Below are 21,412 nucleotides of genomic sequence, written 5' to 3' on the forward strand. Positions count from 1 at the left end.
TGAAAAGCATGTAACCGGAAACACTTCTAGTTTAAAATGCTAACGATGGAGCGGCTTGCAGAAAGAGCGTGGAGGGTAAATTATCCCTAAAACGTGTTCATAATCGTGCCTTTCATGATAACGTATTTTTAATTTTAGTCATCGGTTTGGCTGATTGGTTTTTCTGAGGCCTAACATTTGTGAATAAATTAGCAAGGTGATTAGCTTTCGATGCTAAGTAAATTCTCCGTAACCTTGACCGTAAGAAACCGTGTGGAATATCAAGAATAGACGGGATAAGCTTCGTAGATCTAGAAATTTACATTTGTTAAGAAGCCTATCGTTTTTAATTTCTTTTTTAAAAATTAAACGCTTGATAGTTTCTAAAAAAAAACAAAAACTCCCGTGTAGCTCCAATGACGGTCACAAGGGGGTGCTGTTTCCCTGTTTTAATTCGAATGCGTTCAGAAAATAAACGACCAATATAAGTTTGAAAGCTGTAGTGGTATTCATATCTGTGTACAGGCTTTGCTCCAAAATAAACGTCAGGTCTTAACGTTATTATTGTCTACAGTAATGGCAAATAACATCAATATAATAAATACAAATATCAGCACATTCATAATAAAAATAAGTTCACTATGTTTCGATAATTTGTGGAATCCCCTTTAGGAGCAATAGAATGAATTAGTCATTAGAGACAGATCAATCCCATCAGATTGGATTCAGATCCAGAGTAATCTGTATTTGCTCTGTCATCTTGCAATACCTCAGCCCTTTAATGTTCATTTTTGTTTTTCTGTTGTAGATTTGCAGATGTTTCTGGGGTTATTGTCCTGTTGCATGACCTGACTTTGACCAGTTTGAACCCTTTGAACAGTTGAACGAATGGCTTCAAAACTAACTCCACAATAGTTAAACAAGAATTTGTTTCTTCCCCCACCATACTTGGTATGAGGAGACCTCTTTATTTGTCTCATCTGTCCAAAATGCAGCGTTACAGAGGTTTTGATTCCTTTAACTTGTCTAAAACATGGTGACGTGTGTTTTTGAGAAAAGAGAACTTCAACATTTAACACACAATCTAAGAAATCTGAAAAGGAGATTTATTTTTTCAATTTTCTGTGGATTTGAGCTTGTCCATATTCATTCTTACTTTTCTCTCCTCTTTGGTACTCCTTATTAAACATACAACTACCAGAAGTAGCCAAGCTCAGTGCTTTATTTGTGCCTGTTCCTGCAGCCACCTCGAGCCTGTGAAGATTACTTCAGTGAGTTCAGGAACTGCAAAAGTTTGAGGAATTGTTTTCACCATTACTACACGTACGGCACAGCCCCATCCTGCCAGCAGTGGAAAGCAGACTACCATAACTGCAAAAAATGGGAAAGTCACAAACTCACTGAAGCTAAGGTGCAACTCCAGGAAATCCAGAAAATAACTTTTTGCTTTTCTAGTTTCATACAGATGTACCTTTGTTTTTTATATTTTAGGAAGCATTACAGGGAAGTGAAAGGAGACGATTGGAAGAGCAGAAAAACTTCACCCCAGTGTGGAAACTGAGGCAGGCACCTCCTGGTGACTGGCACAGACCTCTGGACCAGGAAACCCAGCAAGACTCCTGATCTGAAGAGCCGTCTGCCGCTGCTCTATGAGTCAATGCAATATGATGTAGTTCACTTCATGGACAATCCACTGACACCTGCTGTTTCTAAACTCATTCATAAACAGTTAAAAAATTAATCTTTGGACTCAAAGGAGGGACTAGTTGAAATGTAACTTCATGTAGTTCCCATAATTTAAGAACATATTTAAATTGCAAAAGCTGTGCTTTGTTTATTTAAGAGTAAACATTAAAGCTTTACTTTAATTCAAATGTATAAAATGAAATCAGTTTAGTGTTCAATGCTTCTATAATGTAAGTTTTGTTATCATAGTTAAGCTACTGCTAATTTAGTTCCCTGCTTTATTTCAGGAAGTAAAAAAATCTTATAAAATAAAAAATTCTAAACTTAAAAAATTTTTATCCAAAACTAGAGATCATCATAGTAGAGATGCATATTTTGAAAGGTGGTTTACAGTCCAAACTAGCTGTGCTGTAATGTAGCATCACTGTTTTTCTCTCATTATATATAGATTCAACACATGAAACAATCAGTGCTTTAATTAAACAAAGAACCTTTTATTTTCAACATTGTTGTAGAGGTTTGAATAAAAAAAACAACTCATGAGTAATTATGACAGTAATTGTGATGAGTAAGAATGCCTTCTAGTCAAATCAGCAAAGAAACTATGTGCTAAGTTTCCATCAAGCCAGATTTTACAGACTGATAAAAAGTAGCATCCCAGCCCAATCAATTCTGTTCAAAGTGAAAAAAAAGAAAAAAGCACCACCCACAGACTTTCATTGTGTGAACACTTTAGTAATGTCATTATACTTCCCATCTGGAGCATCATAATTGGGGATTGGAGGTGTGTAGGCAGGGCCTTCATGAGTGAAAGGAAGCAGAAGTGGATCTGGCTTCAGTGCTGCCAGGTAAAGCTCCTCAGACTCCATTTTTAGCTCCTCTAGCGCCTCCTTCTGGGCCTCCAGGGCGAGTTCGATGGCCTCTACTTCAGCCATGTGCTGGTTCTGAAAATACAGAGACAAATGTATGCATAAACATCTCTAACGGTATAGGATGGAAACAAGAGGCTCTTAAAAGTAATCTTAATTTTAGAGGTTTAGGCAAAGAATGGTGCAAGATGAATAATAACCTGTTTGTATCGACTCCACTCTTTCAGAAGAAGTGCTCGACTCTCACTTTCTTCAAATGACAGCGTTGGAGGAATGCGCTCTCTTTTTTATAAAATAAAGAAAAAAACAATTTAAAACTTAAAAAGGGACTGGCAGAAAAAAACAATATATATATATATATATATATATATATATATATATATATATATATATTTTTTTTTTTTTTTTGTGGAGCTTTGAAATGAGCTGTACCTCGTTTTATCCAAACATTTAGTGGGAGTAATGAAGTCCTCTATGGGGATGAGCTCAGGCGGAACCCTCTCCAACTTCTTCAGCTTCTTCTTCAGTCTCTCCCTCAACAACATCTCCCTCCGCGGATCCGCCTTCTTCTTCTTCTTTGGCTCTGCTCTAATGTAACATAAACCCCATCTCTCCATGAGCATTTTTATTTCACCACATGTGCATGTTTTAATAGCAGAAAATTCAGTTTTATTATTCTTTAATATTTTATTGAAAAACAGGTGAAATGTCTGGATTCTTAAGGCATCTAACTGAGAATAACTTGTTCCATGATTACTAATCACATAATGGATTTAAATAAATTTGACCCTCTTGTTTTTTAATTCAACGAGACAAGGATGCTGCTGTACAACTAATGTCTACTTTACATCTTGAAATTTGGACAAAAAAAGAAAAGCAAATACATGGACTCTGGCTCTTTATGGCGTTAGATTTTTTCTGATTTGACTAATGACTACATAGTTTCCAAATAGTCTTAAACAATACTGTTTGTGTGTATACAACATATTTTAAGGCCATCATAGCTTTATAGACACACTACAAGTTTCTTCAGTGCCCTTTATTTCAACATACAATTTATTTGATAGTTCTGCTAATGTACCTAGAAGTGCAGACAGTTTCCACTGCAAAAGCACAAAATATTACCAAATATTTTTTTAATCTCGTTTCTAGAACAAATATCTTAAAGTTGGCAAGACAAAACTAACAAGTTAAATAATGAAATAGTTACATTGTTCACATGGACAGTGATATACTTCAGACAGTTTAATGAATCTAGTGTAGATCAAGTGAAAAACCCCAATTCTTTTTTTTTTTTTCGTTTTAAATCAAGTGATAACTATGTCCTACCTGAGTGGTGCAGATGTCTTCAGTGTGGCCACAGGACAAAACCAGGGACTCTGCACAGCAGGGTTACATTCTCCCAAAAACAAGCTGAAAAATTACACAAGACAACCGCAACACATATTAAAGCACGACACGACTAAACCATGACAGCATATTTTCAGTACTGGTTCACTTCTATTCCTCTTTATTTATGGATTCGGACACACACGGATCACATCATCCTTCTTCTACAAACGCTTACCGTGACGCGGCGGTCTGTCGGGAGAAAAACCCGCCGATGCATCGTGAAACGACCGAAGACATGTCTCCACTGGATACCGTTTCAATTTACACTGCCGATATAAAAAAGAACCATAAACAAAATCTTCACATGTCTCCTCACTTGTGTCCCCTTACAGAACACAGCAGGGACGAGGCGCGGAGAGATGACGTGTTAAGCAAAGTGCGTTTACTGTTTTATTTCCGCATTTTCGAACGTTTTTAAATAGCAGAAAATACATAAAGTGTAAGAATTAGAATGAATTTTTAGGTTTAACTACAATAATCAAGTTATATAATTATTTTTGGCAATCCATGCATTTTTTTGTAAAATTTATAAATAAATTTTGTGTCGAATCCAGCAGTAGGGGTAAAACAAGAAGCGAAGGCATTATCTGGGGTAAAGGTCGCAGTGGACGCTTCTTTATATACCCACCGTGAGCTGATCAGGAGACAGAAATCCAGCTTAAAATTTAAACGGTCAAACTTGTCATTGTTGGACCAACATCATGGCGCTCATCAGAGGTAAACTGACATTTTTGTTCAGCATTTAGACTGAAATAAACCGCTCGTTTGTGCTCCACGTTGCTCCGTGTTAAATGTCGCATTTTCCTGCTTTTTGCGCACTAGAGAATATAATTAGTGACATTATGAAAATGGGGCTTTGTAAAGCAGAACTTTTTATGTCAATGTTTACATGCAAGTGCTGCTGAAAACCTTGCATGAACTCCACGTCATTTGAAGTAGGTTAAAGGTGAGTGGTGTCATGGGGCTTTCTTTATGACAATATTTACTAGTTTTATTTTTTTAAGAGAAGCTTTATAACCTTAGTGAACATAACATTTAGAGAAACTTAGTTTATGCTTGAAATAATAGAAATTATGCTTACTTGTGGTTTGAGCTACTTTTCTATCTCCCTTCTTTGATTGAAAGGTAGATTTTTTTTTCTGTACAACAATAATATACAAAAAGAAAATAGAGCTATGTAACTAGTTGACTTTTTTTGTATTATATCAGCTTTTTGGGAGAAAAAAATATCTACTTTTGGGCGTATTCTCACCAAATTTCGAGCTCCTGTGGCTTTTTAATTAAATTCACAAAAGGTGAATAAACAGAGGAATGATACTACAATCAGCAATGTATGATAATATATATATATATAAATTTGCTGATTTTAGTTTTTTTAACTTCTAGATATAGTGTGTACTATTTTCTAATACGGGTTTTTAAAAAATATTGTTTTTATAATCCCAGTCAAAAACACAATGATTCAAGTCATAACATAACAGTAATTTCTTATTCTTATGCTACTTCAAATCATACATAGATTTGGATTCTGACATTTTTAATAAAACATATTGAGCTATGTTGAATGGCTAAATAAATAATGGACTTGGTCTTGCTTTGGGCTTCGAGGCTATTTTTAGACAGAATGTTTGCATTACGAAATAAAACGTCACCGATAAGAGTCGCTCGTCATTTTAATGTTTATCAAAGGAAACAGAGTGCCCAGTCCAGGTCAAGGCATCATGTGTTTGATGCCACGTATCACTGTGGTATCTCAGTAGTTTTCATGAGCCAGAATTGGAAAAATACTCATCTTCATCATAACTAAATTTTGCTGTTATTCAAAAACAAATATAACACAATTTAAAGTCATAATTACATAGTTGCATAATGTAATACTAAATGAGAAAAATGCATGATGGATGGGAAACTTTAAAGTTATACAAGAATTAAATCTGCTTTTTAATTTTAGATTGTAAATTGGTTCATGCTAAGATAATTTTGAGCTGATATTTATGTTAAACATAATTCCAAAACACATTCCACTAAAACCAGAACATCAGGGAGTTTACTTTATCTTGTTAAAAAATATATATACATTTATGTAGATAAATAAAGCGCCAGCCATCAACCTGATGTTAACATGAAGCACTGTTTTTGTGTTGACATCTGGACTAAGTTTCTTCTTTTGTTATTTTCTAGGAGTTTTCATCGTAGCAGCCAAGCGCACTCCGTTCGGTACGTACGGTGGAGTACTGAAGGATCACAGTGCCACAGATCTGGCGGAGCACGCCGCCAAAGCGGCCCTCGCCGCCGGCGCCGTCGCTCCAGAACTCATAAACAGCATCATCATGGGAAATGTCATGCAGGTACGTCGGCTGCCGCTCATGAGGGGTTTGTGTTCTCATAACGTAACGTTGTGTGTTTCCTCAGAGTTCGGCTGATGCGCCGTACATTGCTCGTCATGTCGGTCTGAGGTGTGGCGTTCCCATCCCAACTCCTGCGCTCACTGTGAACAGACTGTGTGGCTCTGGTTTCCAGTCCATCATCAACGGTGCTCATGTAAGCAAAACACAACAACGAAACATCGACCTGCTTACTCTCCTTCTAACACAAAACAACTCAGCTTTTTGTCTCCTTTACTTATATTCTAAATTATATGCACAGTTCGCACAGGTGATTGAAATCCTTGAAAGTGCTTGAATTTTGTTTAGATGTTTGATTTCTATATAAAACCTTAAAAGTGTTTGACAGTCAAACTGCACAAATTGGTAATAAACTTCAATCTAACGTTTGAATAAAAGCCTAAATTTAAAAAACGGTACATAACGATAATAAGAAGAAACAGAAACTTTTTTTTTCACTGTCGGAAGTTACGTATTCCTAATGACTCACTGACTTATTGATCCATGCAACTGAAATAATAACGTATATTTTTTACATTAAACATTATTAATTTTTTTTGGTTGTTGTTAGATTAGTGTTTTGTTCTCAGACCAGTCAGGTGTAGCGTTTTTTTGGAAAAAATAAAATGTTGTTACATTTTAGTATAAAATACCAGCACAATACATTATGAATAACAGTAAAATAAATGTTATTTAATAGTGATTTAAGACTGTATATTTTTTTAGTTGATTTGTATTGTTTTTATCTCTAAGGTGCAGTGCTAAAATAGTTTGATAACTTTCGTTAAAAATGTCTGGAAAATGTTTGAATTTTACCATGTGAAAAGTTTATAAACCCTGCACATCTAGACTAAATAATCTGAATTTTTGATTTTGAACGAATTACTGCATTTCCTCAAAGGATGTGTCTTTGTTTATCTCTACAAACATCCTTCCCTCTTAGGCGTATTCTTAGAAGTTCAAAATTTCCCACACGTTTTAACCCAAAGTTTCTTCTGTTTGTAGCTTCATAATAAAAACTTTTTTATATTTCTGTGTGTTTGCAGGAGATTTGTCTCAGGGAGTCGGAGGTGTTGTTGTGCGGCGGTTCGGAGAGTATGAGCCAAGCCCCTTACGCCGTCCGTAACATCCGCTTCGGAACAAAGTTTGGGTTTGATCTCAAGGTTATTTTTTTTTTCTTCATATTTTCACTACAAACTTTGTAAGTTTAGTTTTGTCCTATTGCACTAGGAACTAAATTAAAAGTAATTGTGTTTTCTAAACTGTTTTATAAACTTGATTAAAAACACCAGCATCAGAAACAATCCGTTCACTGGTCTGTGCTCCCCTGCTGACAGCTAGAGGACACTCTGTGGGCGGGTCTCACTGACCTCCACATCAAGACCCCGATGGGCATCACAGCAGAAAACCTGGCAGAGAAATACCAGATAACACGAGAGGACTGTGACAACTACGCATATAATACACAACAGAGGTGGAAGGCAGGTGAGCAGGCCGATATTATTCTTTCTTATGGGATATAAATACTTTTCTGTATTTTTCCAGCTGTGGAGACGTCTGATGTTGGGCGTATTTTCAGTACTTAAGCTGCAAATTCTCCTCTTATAGCTCATGAGGGGGGTCACTTCACAGCTGAAATTGCTCCAGTTGAGGTGAAGGCGAAGAAGGGCAAAGCGTCCATGACTCATGATGAACACCCTCGACCTCAGACCACGCTGGAGCAGATGGCCAAGCTGCCTACTGTCTTCAAGAAGGGAGGAACCGTCACCGCCGCCAACGCTTCAGTGAGACACTATTTTATTTAACATATAGACTGAGAAGATCTGCTTGGTTTTGTGTTTTTATTTAAATAAAAGTCGTGTTAAGCTTTGTTGTTGACTTATCTGACACCTTCAGCCGCTAAGGCTTTTCTTTACTTTGACTTTATTCAAAAAAGGGACTGGTCAAGATAAGAAGAGAAAACTTCAGAACAGTTAAAGATTGAGAGAAAAAATACTAAATAAAATATACAAACCGCCAGCAACATCATCACATAAACGTGTGTTATCGTCAGTAACTGTCATACCCACAACAACAAACGTCTGTTTTAAAGAGGACCTGTTTTATAATATTCACATTTTGCATGTATAAAAGTTTTATAAAAGTATAAAAATACTTTTATTTGGGTTTCAATTTCTTTTAAAAATAAAGTGCTTAAAAAAAAACCACCCAGCCGTTTTTGGCAATAAGTTAAATATTTTTTGGTGGCTGGAAAATTAGCAGTTTCAAAAACCTTCTGACCTTCACCAGATACTGTGCTGTTACCTAGCAACCCCAGTGAAGTGCATCCTGTCACCTAGCAACCCAAACTGAACTAAAGGACGTTTGGTCAGCTGGTTTTACCGCTTTATTGACTGTACAATGGCTGCTGAAAAAAGAAAGTGTGTTGTTGTTGACTTATCAACCAGAAACCATTTGCTGCGTTATTGTTGTTGGTTGTGCAGGAGGCTCTACTAATGCTTTTCACAGATTCATGGTTGCATAATTGTATATCCGCAAACATTTTCAAGAGTGAGTGTAAATGTTGAGTTGGGAGGCGTGGCCAGAGGCAACTTATTCAGATTTTAAGAGTCTCTAAAACATCTAATTTTGAGCAGATTAAGATCTCAGTATCTAACATGATGGTGTGCAAAATAAGAAAAGTATCAAACATGTCTTGTAACACCCATAGACTTATCCTAACCCGTTCAATGAAGCAGATCATGTCTGAGCCGAGTCTCTTGTTGGTCTGCAGGGAGTCTCTGACGGAGCCGCTGCTCTGGTGATCTCCAGTGAGGAAGCCTTGAAGGAACATAAACTCACTCCTCTGGCCAGAATCGTGTCCTATCACGTGTCCGGCTGTGACCCGAGCATTATGGGGATTGGTGAGGGATAGTGCGGATATGATTTAAATCAGTTTACATTAATAAAAATAATTGGTGAATTAATTCCAGTTTTTGAAACTAAATAATGTGTTTTCACTTTAGGTCCAGTCCCAGCCATCACAGAAGCTCTTAAAAAGGCCGGCCTGTCTGTCAAGGACATGGATCTTGTTGAGGTTTGTCACAAAGAATAAAGACACCATTTTGACTTTATTCTTCAACTTTATACACACAGTCATAAAGTTAGGGTTTTTAGGATGTAAAAATATGTCATGTGGTTTTAGATAAATGTTGTAAAATCAAATTATTTGATGTTTCTCAATTATTAAAAGTTTATGGATGATGTGTCCAAAAGGGTAGTAATTATTTACTACCCTTTTACAGTTAATTAAATTTTTTAGTTTAGTGTGAAATAATGCCACTGCAAAGAATGGTTCATGTATTTATTTTGTTTTTTACACGTTTACTAAGAGTGTGAATAAATGTGGCTGGTTCCACATGAAGAAGTTTAAAGAGACATTTTGCCTTTGCTGTTTCGATAAACTTCTTATTTGTTTCTCTTCCTCCGTTCAGGTGAATGAAGCTTTTGCTCCTCAGTATCTTTCCGTTGCCAAGGCTCTTGGGCTTGACCCAGAAAAATCGAATGTCAACGGCGGGGCTATCGCCATTGGTCATCCTCTCGGTGCCTCTGGGGCGCGCATCACTACTCACCTGGTGCACGAGCTCAGGTAGACAAATCATTAACTGTAGCTTTAAAAAACAAGATTATTTCTCATAACAAGTTTTGTGTCAAACAGGCGAAGAGGAGGAAAGTATGCCGTCGGCTCTGCTTGTATCGGCGGCGGTCAGGGCATCGCCATCGTCCTGGAAAAGTGCTAACAGACGAAGAAGGTCCTAAAGGATTCCTGTGAAATAAATGCCTAACAGAAACACTCTCTGCTCGCATGAGATCAAATGTAGTTGATGCACAGTCAAAGGCATGTTTAATCATAAAGAACAACGGCTAATTTAACTTTTTTCTCATTCTCTGCCAATTGATTTCTGCAGCATGTGTTTGAGTTTGCCTTAAGAGATCTGTGAAAGTAAACAAATTACTGTAAAATGCTTCTATAGGTTTAGGAGCCCATTTGTGCCTAAAGACAGGGATTTGATCCATAGGCATGCTAACATGTGCAGCTCGATATTGCCTCCCTCCATCACTTCCATTTCCGGGTTTAGTGAGGTGACTAAATTTTTGTACTTCTCTGTCAAAGAATTCCAAATAAAATTGTCCAAAAAAAGAACAGCTGTTTTGTACATTTTACTATCACTTGTTTTTCTTTCTCGTTTGTTGTAAATGTGCATTTAAAATATTGATAAATATTTATTTCTAAATGTAAATTGTTTGAATTCCCCTGTAACTTTAACAGCAATGAGGCAACTTCAGGTAAAGGTAATTTTATTCATATAGCATATTTTCAGCAACATGGCAGTTCAAAGTCCTTAACATGAATTAGAAGAAAATACAAATAAGACAACAAAACCAAAAGAAAGTCAAGATAAAGGTAACAACAAGTGTTGGTTTGCTACGTATTCCACAATTTATAAACTAACAGGAGTTTCTTTAAGTCTTGTGCTAATATTGAAGTATAAATCTTCAGATTATGTGTCTTGGACATGGTCTGCTTTAGTAAATTTTTAAGTGGGTTAATTGCACCCTGGATAAAGTTACTGGCCTAAGACTGAACCAGAACTCTTTATTTGCTCTATTTTGTGCACTGATAAACATACAAACTAAAATATTGACCACATATTTTCCCCCATAATCTTTGAATGACTGAATTAACAACAGCACATATAAGTGCATATATACCTGCAGAAAATTAGCCTGGAGAAGCATCGGTAAAAATAATGAGAAGAAAATTGCAAAGTCAAAATACTCACAAAAAATTTTGCAAAATGTGACGTGTGCCAAGGAAACTCAGGTAATACCAAATTTGGATGTCCATAATTTTAAGTTGGGAATAAGCCTGTATGGTTTTTCTTGGGTGTTATTACTTTTCAATTAGTTGAAAGCAAATATTGTTTAAAATCAACCAATTAAACTGGGTTTTCTTTTCAAAATGTGCATTTGAAATTTAAATTTTGCTTTATTGATCAATAAAGTGATAAAGAAAACCATGAGATTAACTTTGCCATGTTGACGTGCAAGCTGTTTGGGTGCACTAAGCACAAACGTTTTTGTAGCATATTAAGTAATATTTAATCTTTAAAATAAATTGAATAGAAGCTGGCTTCATGTTCTCAAAACAAAGTAAATAAATAATAAGATAATTTCCAATCTGTTGTGTTTTAAGAGTTTACTCATACCTCAAATAGAAACTGGACGTTCTTTGTGAATGTGATGTTTATAAATGTCAATAAAATCAGTTATATTACAAGTTAAATTAAAATGCAGAACAAAAAATATTTAAGTATATCTGTAAATTATGCAGTTAATGCTTTAGAAAAAGTTTCTATAAAAAAAATAAACGCAATAATGAAAAATTTACACAAAAAACAACAATAGTAAACAATTCCCAATTTGGACTACAAAGACCATCACGTGAACGAGGCACGACGCAGCGACGTCAACGTCAGAGGGAGCGTCCTTATAAACGTAACATCCCCGGATGTCGATCTTTTTTTCATAGCTAAGGTAAGACAACCTTGCCTTCGTGTAGCTGTGGGAATTAAAATCTGTTTTCATCCGTGTTATAGAATAAAAACTGCAACCCTGTAATGCCATCCGCTGTAACAGTATACTTAAATGATACCATCGACACCATTATTTCCTCGATTTGTCCATCATGTCATTGTATTTAGGAACGTTTTAGTTCAACGACGGTGCTAGGCCGGCAGCTAGCCTGAATGTTGTCTACAGAGCTCGCCAAACCGCTTGCTTTAAAAAGCGTCTCCGGCCATTCTCCAATAGATTTCGTAACAATTTAATAACAAGAAGTTATGTTTGTTTGCTTTAATCAATAACCTTAAATTCACATGTAAATAAGCATTTAACAAGGTGGCTCTGCTACAGTGCTGCTAACGTGTAGCCATGCTACATGTCATGCCACTGGTTTGCATTGGTGTTGCCTCCGTCCATGAAAATACCATAAATGTATTGTTTTTGTTTGTGTTACGGGGTCAGATGCAGTTTGATTTTAGGTTTATGTTTTAATTGTGTTATTTAGCTCTGAACTACGGATTGAAATCTCTAAGCTAGTTTTGTTACTGATGTTATGGCTTAATTAGTGCTGTAATGCTAATTCATGCTGTAATGCTAATTCATCTGTTTTAACAGAATTTAATGCTCAAGTTTTGGTCAGCTGTTTAAATGTTCCTGCTAAATAGTTGATTCGAATTAACGCTTCCCTGTCTTCTATTTGTATCAGATGGCAGAGGGAGACAAGAAGAAGTCTGCCAAGAAGAAGCACGGGAGCCGGAACCCGGTTCTGGCCCGGGGCATCGGCCGCTACTCCCGTTCTGCTATGTACGCCCGCCGGGCAATGTACAAGAGGAAGACCAAGACCACTGAGACCAAGGTGAGGACCAGTCCACAACAGCAGGAGTCGATATAAAAACAATCTGAATGCACATGATGTCACAGTTTAATCCCAATTTACTTTTTGTTTTAGATTGAGAAAAAGATCAAAGAAAAACCCAAGGCCACAGTTGTGAAAACTGTCGGAGGAGACAAGAATGGAGGAACCCGTGTTGTAAAGCTGCGCAAAATGGTGAGTGATGGGTGAAATGTTTTAAAGTTTGTAAGCTGTTGGCCAAAAATGTAACATTTACACAAATACTTCCAGACGTAAATAGAATCTAATTTCTTTAATTCAAGACAGAATACTGGCGTTTCCTGTTGGTTTTTCTTTAATAATCTTAAAAAGGAATCTCTGGGTGAACAGATTTAGCCCAGAGTATTACATTCTTACAACCAGAATATTTTACTATGTTGTAACTTTTTGCATTGGAGCAATAGTTCCCAAGTAAATATGTGTTTGGTCTTGAGTTCCTCCTGATAAAATTACCTATATACCAAAAATATCAGTAAAAACGTATATGCATTGCATAAATGATGATAAAAGCTGAAATTAAATAAATAAAAGCAACATATTGATAAATAAATCAGCAGAACTACTACTTTACTGGTGGTTTGATCATATTTTTGAACAACAAAATTGGCCTTTCTTGTGAGGGAAATGTTACTGCACAGCAACAGGTAGGGGAGGGATAGCGCTGCTTTTACTGTTCAAAGGAAACTCCATTGGAAGCACTGAAGAACTTTGGCCATCTAATTATTTTTGTTACAACTTCTAAACCTAATGTGTTTAACCGTTTTTGCATTTTTCAAGTATGTAAACACAAAGTTTCTATTTCAGTATGAACGTTTGCTGTTATTTTAGTCTATAACATCAATATCTTTGCCTCCTGCAGCCCCGCTACTACCCCACAGAGGATGTTCCCCATAAACTGAAGAGCCATGGGAAGAAACCCTTCAGCCAGCACAAGAGGAAGCTGCGTGCCTCCATCACACCAGGAACCGTCCTCATCCTGCTCACCGGGCGCCACCGTGGAAAGGTAATGGCTCGTTTGAACAATTATAAATCAAAAAATGGATATTTGTTGTAAAGAAGTGACCGACACAATAAAAGACTGGAGAAATTGACTTAAAAAGGTCAAGTTCATTATCAAAAGGATAATAACAAAAAGTCATTTCTCTTTTTGTGAGATCCACACAAACAGAGACTATTTTGTTTCATGGGTGTCAGAGATTATTTTAAAGGTTACATTTTTCAGCATTTTCAGTGCAACTTCTAAAAAAATCCTTTATCATTATCTTTGGTTTTTGTTTTTTTATGCTTGAATTTGAGCACAAAAGTCACTTTTTACTGTTAGCAGGAAGTTGTAATTTTCTATGATGTGATTGAATGAAAATGTACGTCAATAGGGCTGGATGACATGGACTAAAAAATAAAATCTTTTTAGTTTTTTCGGACCAAATCTGATTTCTGATTTCAATAAATTTTCTGTTTTTTTCCCTTTTTCAAAAAAAAAGAAAATACAAATGATACACATATAGAATAATTCTTTACTACAAGAATTCTTTAAATTCAATTATATATTCTTAATATTACAAAACCAAAGAAGATATTTTACCTGAAGAATGTCTGAAAGTTACAAGAAAGTCATTTTAATGAGAAAAGGTTTGGATAATTAACTGTTTTTTAATTATTTTATTTTTAGATTGCTACTATCATTCTTAAAAAAATTATTTCATTCTTGCGTTAAAAAAAATCTTTGCCTCTTATATTTTGTTGAAGAGTTTACCTGAATTCAAAGTCCAAATGAATTGTCAGACATGGCGGCCTTTCTGACAGTCTGAACTATGAAAACCAAAAATTAAATCATAAAAACCCAAAAATTTGACTAATCAATTTATCGCCCAGCCTTATAAAGCCTTATTAGAAATGTAACTAGTTTTCACAGAAATATTAGCTTTGCCATTAATGTTGCACAAGCATTTTGTGTGTTATGTTTTGCACAGATAAGTAAACAGTGAGAAATTTTGATGCACTAAAATCTTGAGTGCATCAAATGTTTTTACTCTAGAACATTTTGGGGGTTTAGTTGCGCATTTGATGCAACTCTAATCTCACACCCTCAGTGCAACAGAGAGGATTCTCTCCCACTCACCTGCTGTATGGCTAAGTTATGGCAGCGAGCGTACCCACACACACTTTGAGAAGGCAGCTGACCTAAAAACAAACAAAAACCCTTTTGGATGCATCAAATGTCCTTTACTGCGTAGCTCTGCAGCCATCCAGACGTCATGCTAGTTTTCTGCCTGCTCTGCTTCAGGTAAACAGATTGGACGTCCTGGGAGAAATATTTGCAGCACGCGGTGCGTTGTTCTGAAGCAGAATGCCTTCAGCACTTGAGATTAATACTGAAATGATTGTTTTTCAGCGCGTGGTGTTCCTGAAGCAACTCTCAAGTGGTCTCCTGCTTGTCACCGGTAAGGCTGCAGATTGCATAAGCAGTTATTACCCAGCTGGAAAATCTTGTTTCTTTTTATTATTATTTACCAGGGTTTGTATTTTAAAGTCCTTGAATTTCATTTAGATGTTTTCAAGGCCTGGAAAGTGCTTGATTTCTGTATATTCAAGCTGCAGTTTTGTAATTCAATTAAATGTTTGATTAAAAGCCTAAATTTGTTGAATGTCAGTCAAAATCACCAAAATTATTTCTCTTTTTTTAAATGTCAGAAAACTTAGCAACAACATTTGAGATTTTTATTTACTTTCTATTTAAGCATGAAGTGCTCAATTTGAGTGTTTCGATAAAATTAAACATTTAAAACTAGTTTTTATTGAAACAATAAAAACACAATTTGTATTTGTTTCAGTGTAATATTTATTATTCCTAATTACTCAGTGACTCAAGAAAGTGAAGTTGAATTAAATTGACTTATCATTCATGCATAGTGTGTGCGAGACGTTTCAAAACATGACATTTTGTTATATTTTAACTTACTTTGCTCCTGCTGTAAAGTACAAGACATTAATAGCAGTAAAAAAATATTTGCTGTAATTATAAATTGAAACTGCATTTATTAGTTTTTGTATTTTCATTTTCTATCTCCAAAGTTTGGTGCTGGAAAAGTTTAATAGCTAATCCTGAAAAATTCTCGATAAATTCTCAGAACATTTATGAACGGTAGGAATTTTGAACGACTTAATGAGCATTTCCTCAAAGTATATCTTTAAACATCCTTTAACCTTGGTTTGAAAATTGCTCAAGTTTTACTGTGAGAACACAAACCTAGTTTTACTCCAATGCTTTTTGTCTTTTTCAGGCCCTCTTGCCTTGAACAGAGTCCCCCTGCGAAGGGCTCACCAGAAATTTGTTATCGCCACCACCACCAAGATCGACATCTCTGGTATGAAGATCCCCAAAACCCTCAACGACACTTACTTCAAGAAGAAGAGGCTGAGGAGGCCCCGTCACCAGGAGGGGGAGATCTTCGACACGGAGAAAGAGGTAAATTGGTCTCTAAATGCTGCCGTCGTGTTTCCAAGCGACCTGGTTAACCTGTTGTGTAATCTGCAGAAGTACCAGCTGACGGAGCAGAGGAAGGAGGACCAGAAGGCGGTGGATGCTCAGCTGCTGCCCCTCATCAAGAAGGAGCCCCAGCTGAAAGGATACCTGCGCTCCACCTTCGCCCTGACTAATGGCGTTTTCCCACACAAGCTGGTTTTCTAAATATGTAATAAAAACTAACCACCGTCTATTGACTGACTCGTTATTTTTCCTCCGCTTCCATTTGTATCATGGAGTTTTGACGCTTTCTGCTCATTTTCTGGATAGAAAAGTGTTTGTAGACTGAAGGTTTCATTAATTTAATGCTGAAACCTTCAACTAAGACTGGGGAATGAGTCGATAATGTAGTGATGACGTGATCAATATGGTTGATAGAATGTTATGGAGAGATTAATCCCTGAAATATTCTAGACAAATTAAGACATTTCTGAGTTTGATATTGGGGCTTGTTGAGCAAAGGTGGTTTAAGGTTTTGGATGGATTTTTGAAAGCTGTTTATTTTCACCCTCCTGTTACTTTTAAGGTTTCAAAGGTTTTGTCAGAGTTACAATGCTGCCAATCCTGACTCCTTGTGACAAACCTTAAGAATAATAATATAAAATAAATTATGTTTTGTCCGGTTAGTCAAATTAAAAGTATCTTTTGAAAATAACCTGTAAGCAGGTGGGGAATACACTTTACATTAAGCCCACCTTTGTTTTTAAAAAGTGGTTCAATTGGTTTGATATATTCTAATGTAATATTTTCTTTAGCTGTTCATAATTGATTTTTAATGTATTTAATGTTGGCGGTAATGAAAGAAATGATCTTTTGAATGATTAATTTATTGAATGTGTAGAGTTAGTGACTGTCAGAACAGACTGAGAATTTGTGATAGAAAATATTTAGGATACAAAGATTCTTTAACATGCTTAACAACTGATTCCAGTTATTTTTGAGGATATGTCCTAAACAGTCACATTATTAGTGAACTCCATACACTTATGATTAATCATGCGACTGAACATTCAGAGCAACATAAAGACAGTTACGAAGTCGGCTTCTTATCACACGAAGAACAGTTTCAGGATTACGGGACTAATGTCTCAGCGAGGTCTAGAGAAAGTCCTCTGAGTGGATCTTTAAACGCATTGATTACTGCAAGTGTCTTTAAAAGTCTGGCTAACAAATCAGACAACTGCAGCTGATCCAGAACGCTGCTGCTCACGTTCTGACTAAAACCAGGAAGTTGGAGCACATAACCCAGTTCTAGTCCCTACACTGGCTCCCAGTAGCTCAGAGAACACACTTTGAAATATGTTAGTTTATTAATCACTGAATGGCTTAGCATCAAATTATCTAAAAGATCTGCTGATGTTGTATCAACCTTCCAGACTCTCAGGCCTTCCAGTTCTGGTTTGCTCTGCAACCCAGAACCTAACAAGGAGAAGCAGCATTCACAAAGTCCAGAAAATGAACAGCTGAAACACTGAGTTCCTTTATGTCAAGACTGTAAACCCACCTTGCTTTTGACACATAATCAATGAACATTGAACAAAACAAAAAAATCTGATGTGTATCAATGATTTTAATGATGGCATTTGATAAAATGTAATGTCTGTTACTGGTGACTGTATGAGTTTGATGTTTTCATAATGTTGAAATGTGCTATACAATGAAACTTGATTGCCCCCTGCTGCCCTTCAAGGTTTTAGTTGGTACAGAAAATGGTTGATCCACCATAATGAAATGACCAGAGCACGCGTTTGACACAGACCGTTTCACATTTACACTTTAATTAAAAAACCGACATGTCTAATGTAACAAGACAAAAATAAATACAAGTGTTTTATCTCTTTAACATGGCCACGGTTTATATAGTCAAAAACAACAAAGTAGAATGCAGCACAAAAAAAGGCAGCGGCCCCTCGCCAAGGAATGATAAGTGCCTTTTGAAGTCCGTCAGTACTGAATGGTCAACGGAGGTTTGGGGAAATGCAGCCTTCCTTTAACCGGACTTGAACAGCAAAATGGCTACCTGACCCAGGTAGAAGTAAATGAAATGTTTGGTCTCATGAGTAACATAGCTTCCAAAGTTCCTCCCAACAATGCAGTGCCATGTCGGGTTGTATTTCTTGTCAAACTCCTGTAAGGAACAAAAGAGATATTCAGAATGATCAAATGTGCAGGGAATTGTTTTTTATTTAGAAAACAATCCAGTAGTTGTTCTCAAATTAATGGGGAAGTGTTATGTAAAGCTACGTCACTAAATGTATATTTAATTGTGTGCGGAGGAAATTATTGGCAACATGCTTTCAGTTTCCTGTATTATGCTCTTGCTCCTATACATGGATGGAACTTTGGCACTAAATTATTTAACATTATTAATAGCTTAGGATTAAATTACAGTCTTTGAATTTGCAAATATGTGCACCCCAAAACAACAGTGGAGGGATTCCACCTCCCCGGTCCCATGAGTATTATCAATATACTTAAGATGGAAAGGACAAGCTTTGTTAAGTTGTGACATTTATTTATTGACATAAATATGCTTACTTAAATAATTTAACAGGGCCCAAAGAACACAGTCTAAGATATCAGATTGTTTTTGGTAAATAAATAATTTTACGTAGAGACTAACTTTCTCCCAGTGAACTGATAAATAGAATTAAGACAATACAGTAGCTTCTTTAGGCCATTTCTATAGTTAAACATGATGGCAAAAAAAATTGTGCCTCTCTATTATAAATGCCATCTTGAAGATAGAAATGTGAGTTAAAGAAATCTCCAAGGAAAAACAGGTTGCCTCAAGAAAAACCTATATACAACACTGGATGTGCAACAATTTGCATTAGTCATTAGCTTTGCATTTATTTCAGTTTATTTTGGGCTAGAATAGCACCGCAGAAGTAACCTGACTCAAAGAAAAAAAAAAAAAAATCTGATGTTTTCCAAACATGGTATACTTTCTTTTATGAGTTTTGGTGATTTTAATGTAGGCACGCAATACACAACTACTTGAGAACAAACCTTCAACCCCAAGTAAATTAAATGTAACAACAGCAAGGTCTTAATAGACATGCTTGGCAGTCACTAACATTTTGGTTGATTTTTAGGGCAATTGAGAGATCTGCTCAAATTATGCCCTGTTTTTAAACTAAAAGATTGTTTTGGAAAAACTAAATTTTCATCCAGAATAGGCCTAGAAACTTTGAGGATAATGTCTATTTATCTAGCAATCTACTGGATGACTGGATGTTTTTGAAAAAAAATAAAAAATACCTTGCATGGGTTGGGCACTAAAACTGGCTCCAACCCATGGGGCCTACAGCCACCTAAATCCTAAATCCAGGCCTGGTCACAAGGCCAATAACATGACAAAATCTTCAAAAACCTATTCTAATAAATTTGTATATTTAATAAGTTAGAGTTTCATGTGGATTAGATGTTGCATATCAACATCCTTTATTTATATATACCTTTTTAATGTATGCAGCAATGTCTTTCTCAATGTTGTACTTCTCCAGGGCCTGTGTGGCACACTCAACGGCGTCCTGCTGCATGTCCTCCGACATGTCGGCATTCTTGATCACTGGCTTTCTGTCAGACATGGCGTTGCTCTGGGTAACCAAAAACACAGCGGATAATTTATCACCCTCGTGAGGCCATTGACACACACTCACACACAATGTGACTGTAGAGGCTGCCTGCCTGAGGGTGCCAACACCGATCAACAACGGCGTCGGGGGAAATAAAGCAGTGGACACGTCAAGATCATAGAGAGAAAAGACAGAAAATGTCTCTTCAGCGACGACATTATTACATAATAACGGCTACATAATGTTTGATGGAGCCATTTCTACAAGTGTTACATAACTTCCATCAAAAGGCAGCGAGATGAACGTGCGCTCTGCGTAGTTTCTATGGATACTCAAGACATTTAAAATTACCGTCTACATTTTTACACCTATTCTCTGATTAGAGGACCATGCTGAAACTATAACTCCGTCAACTCCTTAAAATGTATTAGCCCCTGAGAAAACTCTCCCCACTTGCTTTTAAATGTGCAGGAAAACATAAAAAATGTTTTAAAATATATTTTATAGTAAGTAATGTATCGTGGGAAGATGTTTTTTTCTCTCTCTCTCTCAATAACTACCTCCGTGTGTCCCATGCAATGATGCTGCTGATTAGCTGAAACCAAGACAACCAACAGTAATTCAATACAATGGGGGAAAAAAACAATTTAAAAAACGCGTTTCCCAGTAAAAATATATTGCACACATAATAAACTGAACAACTCAAATACAGCTCCGTTAATGCACAATTGCATTCACGGATTGCCAACCTACCTTCAACGGAAGCGTATCAAGCGATGAGTAGTTTAAATGGGATAACTGCTCCTGGAGCGACAACTCCCGCGAAGTGGTTGACACAAAAGTGATGTGGGTGTGTGGCGGTAGGATACGGCTGTCTTGACTTCCTCTAATTGGCTGCCGTTAACGCACAAAGCGCTCTTATTGGTCGACCGGTGCGTATCTTTGTGGTGTTTCTGGTAGCATTTTATTTCAACCCATCATGCACCGCGGAACAGCCGTTGTCAGGGCAACGCTTGTATATGGTTGGGGTTAAAGCTAGCGGGCTAATTGCTAAACAGCGAATGGTTTTCTAATGCAGTAAAGAAATCGTGTGATTTTTTTATTTGCTGTTTCCGTAAATCAAAATATTTACGTTGTGTAGTTGAAACCATTTTTTTTCTGAATTCAAAACTATAAAAAGCTATATGGATGCTTTTATGCATCCATATAATTTACTAAAAAAGACGGAAGTCAAGACTTGTAGGCATTAGGATCATCAATGAGAATGGAACAGCAAATATACCAAAATAAAAGTGGAATGGCTCCCAAAGATGAGCTACAAAATTTATTAAAATTCAAAATTACTTTGATCTCAAAGGGAAATGTAATGTTGTTGGAAACTCAACATAAAAGCAGTTATCATGCATTAGAGCCAGATTGAAACATATAGAGTATTAAGAAGGAACTGTGGATAAGCGCAATAATGAGGCTATAACCTTACCAGCACAAGAAAATGCATGATT

General features: G+C 36.4%; 5 protein-coding genes across 5 annotated transcripts; 3 read left to right on the plus strand and 2 right to left on the minus strand.

The window, feature by feature from the left end:
- The first annotated feature begins 14 nt into the window (after positions 1–14).
- Positions 15–2,169, plus strand: cunh22orf39 (chromosome unknown C22orf39 homolog). The gene is made up of 3 exons (XM_055039599.1): positions 15–75; positions 1,223–1,390; positions 1,471–2,169. The coding sequence occupies exons 1-3, from the start codon at positions 37–39 to the stop codon at positions 1,600–1,602; spliced, it is 339 nt and encodes a 112-aa protein (XP_054895574.1). The 5' UTR covers positions 15–36; the 3' UTR covers positions 1,603–2,169.
- Positions 2,136–4,299, minus strand: mrpl40 (mitochondrial ribosomal protein L40). The gene is made up of 5 exons (XM_055039598.1): positions 4,102–4,299; positions 3,864–3,947; positions 2,967–3,122; positions 2,735–2,816; positions 2,136–2,609 (listed from the first exon to the last, which is right to left on the minus strand). The coding sequence occupies exons 1-5, from the start codon at positions 4,161–4,163 to the stop codon at positions 2,382–2,384; spliced, it is 612 nt and encodes a 203-aa protein (XP_054895573.1). The 5' UTR covers positions 4,164–4,299; the 3' UTR covers positions 2,136–2,381.
- Positions 4,300–4,494: 195 nt separating this feature from the next.
- On the plus strand, positions 4,495–10,493 carry acaa2 (acetyl-CoA acyltransferase 2). The gene is made up of 10 exons (XM_055039595.1): positions 4,495–4,643; positions 6,108–6,274; positions 6,339–6,467; positions 7,357–7,473; positions 7,648–7,795; positions 7,919–8,094; positions 9,084–9,213; positions 9,316–9,386; positions 9,784–9,938; positions 10,008–10,493. The coding sequence occupies exons 1-10, from the start codon at positions 4,628–4,630 to the stop codon at positions 10,087–10,089; spliced, it is 1,191 nt and encodes a 396-aa protein (XP_054895570.1). The 5' UTR covers positions 4,495–4,627; the 3' UTR covers positions 10,090–10,493.
- Positions 10,494–11,868: 1,375 nt separating this feature from the next.
- Positions 11,869–16,520, plus strand: rpl6 (ribosomal protein L6). The gene is made up of 7 exons (XM_055039640.1): positions 11,869–11,887; positions 12,621–12,770; positions 12,864–12,962; positions 13,666–13,809; positions 15,199–15,247; positions 16,088–16,272; positions 16,342–16,520. Exons 2-7 carry the CDS (start codon positions 12,621–12,623, stop codon positions 16,492–16,494), a joined length of 780 nt encoding a protein of 259 aa, XP_054895615.1. The 5' UTR covers positions 11,869–11,887; the 3' UTR covers positions 16,495–16,520.
- A 1,565-nt stretch (positions 16,521–18,085) lies between these two features.
- On the minus strand, positions 18,086–20,798 carry dynll1 (dynein, light chain, LC8-type 1). Its single transcript, XM_055039641.1, has 3 exons — positions 20,664–20,798; positions 19,791–19,931; positions 18,086–18,457 (listed from the first exon to the last, which is right to left on the minus strand). The coding sequence occupies exons 2-3, from the start codon at positions 19,920–19,922 to the stop codon at positions 18,320–18,322; spliced, it is 270 nt and encodes an 89-aa protein (XP_054895616.1). The 5' UTR covers positions 19,923–19,931; positions 20,664–20,798; the 3' UTR covers positions 18,086–18,319.
- Positions 20,799–21,412: the final 614 nt, after the last annotated feature.

The sequence above is a fragment of the Poeciliopsis prolifica genome, unplaced genomic scaffold (assembly GCF_027474105.1).
Source record: "Poeciliopsis prolifica strain line A6 unplaced genomic scaffold, Auburn_PproV2 SCAFFOLD014, whole genome shotgun sequence".
In the NCBI taxonomy this organism is placed as follows: domain Eukaryota; kingdom Metazoa; phylum Chordata; class Actinopteri; order Cyprinodontiformes; family Poeciliidae; genus Poeciliopsis; species Poeciliopsis prolifica.